The 9,824-nt window shown below is 56.9% G+C and overlaps 1 protein-coding gene across 1 annotated transcript; it reads right to left on the bottom strand.

Moving 5' to 3' along the window:
* Nucleotides 1-390: 390 nt before the first annotated feature.
* Nucleotides 391-7,446, bottom strand: LOC103200330 (solute carrier family 22 member 12). Its single transcript, XM_007944810.1, has 10 exons — nucleotides 7,045-7,446; nucleotides 5,911-6,014; nucleotides 5,243-5,397; nucleotides 5,003-5,171; nucleotides 4,190-4,313; nucleotides 3,930-4,045; nucleotides 2,802-3,016; nucleotides 1,356-1,464; nucleotides 945-1,148; nucleotides 391-454 (listed from the first exon to the last, which is right to left on the bottom strand). Exons 1-10 carry the CDS (start codon nucleotides 7,444-7,446, stop codon nucleotides 391-393), a joined length of 1,662 nt encoding a protein of 553 aa, XP_007943001.1.
* Between the last annotated feature and the right edge of the window lie 2,378 nt (nucleotides 7,447-9,824).

The raw sequence follows: 9,824 nt of genomic DNA on the forward strand, positions 1-9,824 counted from the left end.
CAGAGAAGATGTGGAGGGGGTTCCGGGGGAAGGTGTGCCAGGGGCCTGCCGTGTGCCTGGGCTGTGGAACGGGGAAGGGGCCTGAGCAGGCAGGGCCCAGTGCTTTTCCGAGGAAGCTGAGGAGCAGAGACTCTGTCCCTTGTGGCTCTGAGCTTGGTGACAGGTGGACGGTGAGGGCAGCGAGGTGAGCACAGCCCCCCCACCCCCTGAAACTGGTATCCATCCCCGGGTGGCACACGTGCGACCCGCTGTCCCTTCTGTGGGGAAGGCAGCTCCTTGGACAGCGAGGGGGCAGCCTGGGAGGGGAGCAGGGACCCCAGGTAAACCCCTGGAAACCAAGGCGTCTGCTCTCCGGCCTTCTGCACTTCCTCCACGGCCCCATCACAGGACCTAAAACTGTGTGGACTTCAGGACAGAGTGACTCTGTGTACCGTGGGCTGCTCTCTTCACTGCCCTGTTCGGGGAAGACATGGAGGGGCTGTGTCAGGGTGCACAATGACCCCTGACCTGTGACCTGTGTTTGTCCTGAGGACTCAAGGGGTACAGCCACCAAGTTCTCGGGAACCCAGGGCAGAAGGTCCCAGAGCTCATGATGGGGGCCAGTGACCAAGACCCTGTCAACCACCTGGGGGCATTCCTGGTAGAGCCTGTGGCCTGTGCGAGCTTCTAACAATGGCCACTGTAGCCCTGTGCCCTGTATCACGGGGGCGGGAGGCAACTCATTCCCCTCCCCTTGGCCCTTTGTGGTGTCTGAGAGGAAGGAAGAGTGGGGCAGCCCAGCCTTAGTCTCTACCCTCCCAAAGGTGTGCTGTGTGACGTCAGGCCCACCCTTGCCCTCTCTGGGCCTCTGGCTCCTTCTCTGTCCAGAGATGGGAGGGCAGCTGGGCCGGGCTTGCCCTGTGGCTCTCTGGGAGGAGGGTGGGATCCCAGGTGGGTCCACTCACTGTCTCTGCACGTCCTGGAGAGTGTCGGGCAGGGGCAGGTTCTGCGTCTCAGGTAGCAGTAGAGCAGCCAGGCCGGCCAGCACCGGGACCATGCCGTAAACCAGCAGGGGCAGCCAGGATCTGTGCACCCCCAACAGCCGCACCAGGGGCCCCAGGATGGCGCCCGCACGGGCCATCATCTGGCCCAGGCCCACTGCAGTCATCCTGCCGGCACAGACAGGCGTGAGCAGCCGCGCTGCCCGCCTTGGCCTTGCCCTGCCAGCTCGGAGAGACAACTGGGAGACCCCAGACCACGTGGAAGGGAGACTCAAACCCGGACATTGGGCCCGAGGGAAAGCCACCCCCCCATCTGGACAGGGAGGCCACCACACCCAGCACACCATGCCCCTCGTGGGCCCCGGCCCCCCTCACCTGAGCACCGTGGGGAAGAGCTCACCACTGTAGGTGTTTTTGCAGGTGAAGGCAGCCCCCACCCCGCCGAGGCCCAGCACGGCCAAGGTCGAGCGCAGGGCCTCCATCTCTGTGGAGAGAGTAATGGGTAGGCCCTACCTTTCCAAGTGCCTCTGGAATTCTCCACCTGGGTGTCCCTGTTGACTCATAGTGACCCTATAGGACAGAGTAGAACTGCCCCATAGAGTTTCTTAGGGTGTCCTGTTTATGGAAGGAGCCCTGGTGGCGCAGTGGTTAGGTGCTCACCTGCTAACTGAAAGATTGGCGGATTGAATTCACCAGCCGCTCCACAAAAGAAAGATGAGGCAGTCTGCTTCCGTAAAGATTAGGCCTTCGAAACCCCATGGGACAATTCTACTCTGACCTCTAGGGGCGCTGTGAGTTGGAATCGACTCCATGGCAGTGGGGGAGCTCTGCTAGCATAGTGCCTAAGGCATTTGACTGCTAACCAGAAGGCTGGTGGTCCAAACCCACCAGCCACTCCTCAGAAGGAAGGTGGGGCAATCTACTTCCATAGTGATACCACCTGGGAAACCCAAGGAGGGGTTGCTATGAGTCAGGTCTGACTCGATGGCACATAACAACAACAACAACAACTATGGCAGTGGGTTTGGTTTTGCTTCCATAATGATTGACAGCCTTGGAAAGGCCATAGGCAGTTCAACTCTGTCTTACAGGGTCACTAAGAGTAACACAGTGGCTAAAGCACTTGACTGCTAACCAGAAGGCTGGCGGTTCAAACCCACCAGCCACTCCTCGGAAGGAAGGTTGGGCAATCCTACTTCCGTAGTGATACCTTCTCGGAAACCCAACGAGGGGTCGCTATGAGTCAGTGCCGACTCGACGGCACATAACAACAACAACAACAAGAGTAGGAATCAACTCATTGGCAACAGGTTTGGTTTTTGGCTAATTTTTATCAGAGCAGGTTACCAGGTCTTTTTTTCTGGTGGAGTGACTATTAGGTTCGAACTGCCAACCTTGCGCTCAGCAACCGGTTGCTTAACCACTGTGCCCCAGGCCCCACATACTCCCGGTGTCCTAAATGACCTCATAAGCACATTTCCACTCTTTGGTCTGCTCCCCACCCACTCACCCAGAGGCTTGACCCCTCCCCCTCTCTTTCACCTTCTGCCTCCCCAACCGAACCCTAAATTATTCTCATGATTTTTCACAGTGCTGTCCTTCCCGCAGCCTGGCCTCCCCCTGCCCGAGCACAGCCCACCGCAGTCTCCCTATGGATCCACAGACATGTAGATGCTGCAGAAAGCTCCTTCCGAACTGCCCCTCCCCCACCCCACCTCTGGTCTGAAGAGGGGAGTGCCCAGGGCCTCTGTTCCTGGCTCAGGCCCCCAGGAAGGGAGGCCTCACCTGTGGTGCCCTGGCCCTGCCCACCTGCGCACTCACCATGGGGCACCAGCATGTTGGCCAGGATGCAGAGCCCGGCCAGCAGCAGAGACCCAGCCAGCGTAGGGCGTCGGCCCAGATATCTCAGAGCCATCAGGGTGCCTATCTTGGCTGGGATGTCCACCACCCCAATGAGGAACTGCAGCAGAAAGATATTGCTGCCTAGGGCTTGCAGGTTCAGGGCCAGGCCATAGAAGGTGAAGCCGAAAGCAAACCTAGGGCCGGGTGGAGTGAGGTTGGGGAGTGAGCTGGTCACGAGTCCATTTATTTTCCAATCTGACTCCTGCCTGCCCTTCTCCCATTGGGCTGTGGTATGGCGGGAAGGGTTGGGTTGACCAATGGGAGGCTCTGGTGAGAAACTGGAGGTGGGGCAAGGAGAGAGGCTGGGGAATTTCTCCCTTCCTTTCTCTGTGTTAGAAGCTCTGGTGGCATAGTGCCTAAGGCATTTGACTGCTAACCAGAAGGCTGGAGGTTCAAACCCACCAGCCACTCCACGGAAGGAAGGTGGGGCAATCTACTTCCGTAGTGATACTGCCTTGGAAACCCAAGGAGGGGTCGCTATGAGTCGGGGCTGACTCGACAGCACATAACAACAACAACATTCTCTGTGTTAGGAACTCTGGTAGTGTAATGCCTAAGGCATTTGACTGCTAACCAGTAGGCTGGCAGTTCGAACCCACAGCCACTCCTCAGAAGGAAGATTGGGCAATCTGCTTCCGCAGAGATACTGCCTCTGAAACCCAAGGAGGGGTCATTATGAGTTGAGATCGACTTGACGGTGGTGAGTTTGGTTTGGTTTTTTTGGTTTTCTCTGTGTTAGGGAATTTAGTGAGGTTACGACTCCCAGAAGAGATTTAACAAGGAGGATTTGTAACGAAGGTGGGGGTTAGCTGAAAAGCTGCTTTATCAGCACAAACTTCTCTTACCAGGCCCACCTGGCACGGGCAGTTGCCCGACACAACCCAGCCGACAGAGGAGGGAGGTGGCTGGGCTTTAAGCCTTGTCCCTGAGTCACTCTTAGACTGAGGATCCAGCAGAGGACCCCTGGCCAGATACCCCCAGAACCCCCGGAGAGGGCTGAGGCTGAGGCTGGGCCCGGGTGGGGTGGGGTGTTGATGGGACACCTACCAGCACAATGTGGAGACGCAGGTCCGGTGGCACAGTCCAGGTGTGCAGAGTAGGGCACTCATGCTAACCCGAGCCTGGCCCACACTCAGCTCCTCCTGCATGGCTGAGAGCAAGACCTGCAGGAAAAGGGGAACTGGGGACACTCAGGGAGTCCCACCTCTCTGAAGCCCTCCTTCCTGGAAGCTGAAGCGGCTGTCAGGAGCTGCAGCTGTTTCCCAGGGGGCCCTGTGTGGGGCAGGGAGAAGGCCCCGCCCACCTACCTCCATGGTCAGTGCCTCCCCGGCTGCCTTCTTTCCGTTAATGCTGGCTACCTTCTGCAGCTCTTGCAGGCCCTGGGTCATTCTGCCCGTGATGAGGAGCCATCTCGCCGACTCTGCCAGCCACCTGCAGGGGACAAGAGGGTCACCGCCTGGGGCCTGCACAGCCTGCCTGGCCAGCCTGTGTGAGTCTCACTGAGCTCCTGGAAGTGCGTCTTTGAAAGGGCTGTGGGCCGGCCGGGACAGCAAGAGGGGCCCTGCCACTCTCTAAACCTCTGCCCAAGGGTCCTGGCCTCATTGGGACCCACAGGCCATCCCCACTGCCTTGCCCCCAGCCTGCTGGGTCCCTTTAGCTCCCACGCCCCATCTCTGCCTCCAGGCCTCTGCTTAGGAAGTTCCCTCAGCCAGACGTCATCTGTGGGGGTGCAGCCCTGGGTGGGACCACCTACTTCCCAGCCACCCGGGGTCTTGAGGTTTGCAGGAGGGAAGGGCTGCATCAGAGATAGAGTGACCCTCTGGTGACCACGTGTAGTTGGGAGTGGGAGGGGATGGAGGTGTCATGGTGGCTCTGAGGCAGTACCTGGGTGGGTGGGGGCTGTCCTCCAAGGTGGGGAAACCTGGGGAAGGAGCAGGTGTGTAAGGCAGTGCTAGTTCATGGGACTGAGACCTCACGGAGGCTGCAGTGGGGGAGGGGGTCAGGGCTGCATGGAGATTGGGGACTGGTAGACGGTGGGTGCAGCTAGAGCCCTGGGCGCGGACAAGTTCCCCTGGCACAGACGAGGTCACCGGGAGAAGGGGCGGGCCTGCAGCACTTACCAAGAATACAGGAAGCTGAGAAAGAACGGGGCCGAGACAGCGAGCTGCAGCATGGACCAGTCGCGCACACCGTAGGCCATAGCAGCCAACAGGACTTGGCCGAAGCTGAAGCCCAGGGCGTTCAAGGTCATCACCAAGGGCCGGGCCGGTGTCGATGTCCACTCCATCACTGCAGGGAGATGGGGGCGGGTCAGCCTTGTGCAGAGCTTCTCCTGCAGGGTGGCAGGGCGGGGAACTTACGGAGAGTGGCCGTGTTCATAATGACAGCAGCTATGGCAAAAGCCACCAGGAAGCGGAGCACGCAGTACACAGGGAAGGTGGGGGCGAAGGCAGCCGTGGTGCCCGCCGTGGCTATCTGAAGGTAGCTCCAGGTCAGCACCAGCCTGCGCCCGAACCTGTGGCACAGAGCCGGAGGAGGGCTGGGGTGCACAGAGTGCCACAGCACCACGCACGAGGGTTAGGACCCCAGAGAGCCCACCTGTACTGCCCGCCAAGCCAAGGTGGATGCCAGTAAGCCACCCAGGGCCAGACCCTCATTCTCCAGCCGTGGGAGGCTCTGAGCAAACAGAAGAGTGTCTCTGAGTCAGGGCAGGCAGAGGATTCACTCTCATCAGGGAGTGAGTTCCCTGTCTTTCGGAGGATTCAAGCGGGAGTATGGCAGGAGTGAGTGGATGATGGGATGTGATGACCCTACCACCCTGGGGATAGAGTCTGTGAAATGGAGGCTCAGAAAGGGCATAGTCCTGATCAAGGTGGCACAGCTAGAAGGCTGACACCCAGACATTCCTGCTACAAGCACACCTGGGCTTGGCTATGAGGGGCCAGGTCAGGGCCTGGTCAAAGTCAGAGGCCCAAGGCTGCAGGAATGGCAAGGGGATGGGGGCCTGCCAGGACCAGGTGGCACTCACCTGTCAGAGATGTGGCCACATATGGCGGCTCCCACCAGGACCCCAGCCAGGAAGATGGACTGGGCCATTGGCTTCAGGCCCTGAGAGTCACACACCAGGTCCCACTGGAAGGGAGTGGAAGGGCTGAGCTCAGGAGCCGAGAGGGGACAGGAGCTAGAAGGGACTGTGGGTAGGTGACCTGGTGCCCTCTAGGGTCATCGGGCAGGGCCCTGTGGGATACTGAAGACACACGGGTGTGGCATTGCCTCATGAGGTTTCCAATCACTCCTTGTCTAAGGCCCTGCATGGCTCCCTATTGCCCTGTAGGTCAACGCTCAAGCCCTCTCCAGGCCTTGCTCTCACTGTAGCCACCACCCGTTCTGAGGCTTGCCTCTGTTCTTTACAGACTCTTCCCTGCTGGCTGCCCACCTCCCACATTGGCCTAGTGCCCCCTTCTCCTCTGGAGGTGACCTGGGTGCCCTGGCCAGCCAGGTGCTTTATCTGCTGCTCCTGGGGTCCTCAGGGAGCCCATGGGCAGGGAAGCAAGGCCACCCCTCACCCATGTATCTCCAGCACTCAGCCCATGGTCTCTGCAATCCAGAGAGTCCCCATTTGACATTTGGAAAAATTGGGCTAGGTGACGCAGAGTGAGCTGTGGGCAGTCACAGCTGGTGGATTTGGGCAGCACCAGGCTGGTGGGGGGCCATCAGGGGAAGAGCCTGCCTCCTGAACGCCTTTGCCTGGACCAGTCTCTGGCCTCGCCTAGTCCCAGCTCCTGGGGACGGTCTGACAGGCCAATGGGTTCTAGATTGTTGTTGTTATGTGCCGTTGACTCGGACCTGACTCATAGCGACCCCTCCTTGGGTTTCCGAGGCAGTATCACTATGGAAGTAGATTGCCCCATCTTCCTTCTGAGGAGTGGCTGGTGGGTTTGAACCGCCAGCCTTCTGGTAAGCAGTCAAGTGCCTTAGGCACTACGCTACCAGAGCTCCTAGTGGGTTCTCCATTACCTTGTAAGTCAGTGGGGCTAAGGAGAGGCCAGACACTGACTCCCAGTACTGGGCCATTTTGAGGCCAGCTAACGATGACCTGTGACTTTGACCTCTAAGGTGTCAGGGCTCAAGGCGCGTGTGCACGGTGACGAGGGACCCTTACCTGGGTCACGATGGTGGAGGTGAAGGTGCTGTGGTCGTAAACCCAGCCGTCCACGCACGGCTCCGTGGTGGCCTCGCTCCAGTTGGCCGCTGTGGCGTTGGTGTCTAGGAGCTGCCACTGTGGGTGGCGGAAGCGGCGGCACCGGTGAGGCCTCTGTTGAGGGCCGGGTGGGACGGAGACGGTCAGCAGCGCCTCGGGGCTCAGGGTCCCGGGGGTGCTGGCCTGGCCTGTGCTGTTGTCCAGGAGGGACACCCAGCAGCGGTGGCTAGGCACAGCACCCGAGAAGTTCTCTAGCAGGTTGTGTGTGGTAAGCCACATGATGGGGGCCACCAGGGCCACCATCTGCAGAACCTGGAACCTGCCCAGGCTGCCCACTTGGTCCAGGAGTTCAGCAAACGCCATGGGGACCTGGAGGGGGTGGTCGCTTCCCGGAAGGCAGCCTGGAACATGTCAGGGGCTGCCTGCCTTACTGACCCAGAGCGTCCACTCAGCCCTGTCACTAGGGGCGGCTGAAATGAGATCGGAGGCCGCTGGCATCTTCCAGAGACTCCGCCCCAGGACTTTCCAGAAAAGGTGGATTTGGAACCGGGGAAAGCAGAGCCTGAGATCACCCAGACGGGAATTAAACTGTGACCAGGTGTTTCTTACAGAACAGGGTTTAGGAATAATTGTCTCACCCAAAGGTTAACTCGCTCTGAGAGAGACATGCCCACTCATCCATGGCTTCCCACCACGTGCTTAATGCTGGCCGGCTTCTCTCTGCCCTTGTTTCCACTGCTCCCCGACCCGGAATGCCCTCTCCATGCTCCCTCGGAGGCCACCTCAGGTGGGTCCTATGGATGCCTCCTCCTCCAGGAATCCCTTGCTTGTTCCTTGCCCACCCCGGGCTCAGAGGGGTCATTGGAGCCGTGTCTACACTGTCCTGCACCCTGCTAGTACTGTCCAGCGGTCATTTCCAGCCCATTCCTGCCAGGCCCTCTGTTGTGGATCCTTGGGACCCAGCACTGATTGGACGACAGGGGCTCCGTGAAGACGTGCCGGGCGCCTTTCAGGACAGCTGCACTTTTTTTTCTCTGATGATCAAATTAATGCTTGGATCTTCCCAGAAATTCAGAAAATAGTGAAAGATACAAAGAGAATTATGAATCTTTCCTGAACATCGTCAGCTGGGGATCTCCAACTGTTGACATTTTCAGTGCAGAGATTCCAGAACCTGCTAGTAACCAGGAGGTCCGGCGTCATCAGTCTTTGCAGCTTACATCTCCTTTTGTAATAGCCAAACAAAAAAGCCCGTGATTGACTTTCTGCATGGTAGAGTGTGTATCACGTAAAAGCTGCTGTTTCAGCCAGTCTCAGTGTACGGCTCAGTGACATTAATCATGTTCTCCATGCTACGCACTGTCACCACTTGTCCATTTCCAACATTTTTTTTTTATCACCCTAAACAGAAACTCAGTCCCCCTTAAGCAATGATTCTCCCCACTTCTCTTCTCCCACCTTCCTGTTAACCACTGATAAACTTTGTGCGTTTCCTGTCCGAGATATTTCATATCACTGGCATAGTGCCTAAGGCACTTGACTGCTAACCAGAAGGCTGACAGTTCAAACCCACCAGCAACTTCCAGAAGGAAGACTGGGCAATCCACTTCCAAAGACATACCACCTCGGAAACCCAAGGAGGGGTCGCTATGAGTTGGGTCCAACTCGGCGGCAGTGAGTTTGTTTTTTGGTTTGGAATCATACAGAATTTGTTCCGTGGAGTCTGACTTATGTCACTTGGCATATTTTCAAGGTTTATAAGAAGCTCTGGTGGCACAAGGGTTAAGCACTCGACTGCTAACCCAAAGGTTGGTGGTTTGGACCCACCCAGGGGCTCTGTGGGAGTCAGACCTGGTAAACTGTTCCCGGGAAGATGCCAGCCTAGAAAATCCTGCTGGGCAGTTCTACTCCGTCCCGTGGGGCTGCGATAAATCGACTTGGTGACTTGATAGTGCCTCCCAATGAAAACAGCATCCATGTCACAGCATGGAAAAGAAGGTCATTCTCTTCATGTCTGAATAACACTCCATTGTACGGAATGCTACGCTGTGCTGATCCATGCATCTTTGGTGGGCACTTGGGTTGTCTCCACATTTTGGCTGTTGTGGTCAATGCTGCAACGAACAGCAGTACAAGGGTCTGTTTGAGTCTCTGCTTTCAAATCTTTTGGACATACACCAAGCAGTCCCTAAAACATCTGACTGCTAACCAGAAGGCTGCGGTTCAAACCCACCAGCCACTCCTCGGAAGGAAGACTGAACAATCTACTTCCGAAGAGATACCGCCTCGGGAACCCAAGGAGGGTTCGCTATGAGTTTAATCAACTCGACAGCAGTGAGTTTGATTTTTTTTTAGACTTGTTGAGTCAGATGTGAATTCTATATTTAATATTTTGAGGAAACTATTTTGCACAATGGCTACAGTGTTTTACAGTCCCATCAGCAAGAGATGAAAGTTTAAATTTCTCTACACCGTAACATTTATTTTCTGTTTTTCTGATAATAGCTATCCTAGTGGGTATGAGGTAATAGCTCATTGTGGTTTTGATTTGCGTTTTCCCAGTGCCTAATGATGCTGAATATCTTTCCCTGGGCCTGTATGTCTTTGGAGAAGACTATGTAAGTCCTCTGCCCATGTTTTAATTAGATTATTTGCCTTTTTTGTTGTTGAGTTGTACCCTTATATATTCTGGATGTTAAACCCTCATTAGATATTTGGTTCCCAAATATTCTCTCCCATGT

The sequence above is a fragment of the Orycteropus afer genome, unplaced genomic scaffold (assembly GCF_000298275.1).
Source record: "Orycteropus afer afer isolate SDZICR_OR568_19922 unplaced genomic scaffold, OryAfe1.0 scaffold00130, whole genome shotgun sequence".
NCBI lineage: Eukaryota > Metazoa > Chordata > Mammalia > Tubulidentata > Orycteropodidae > Orycteropus > Orycteropus afer.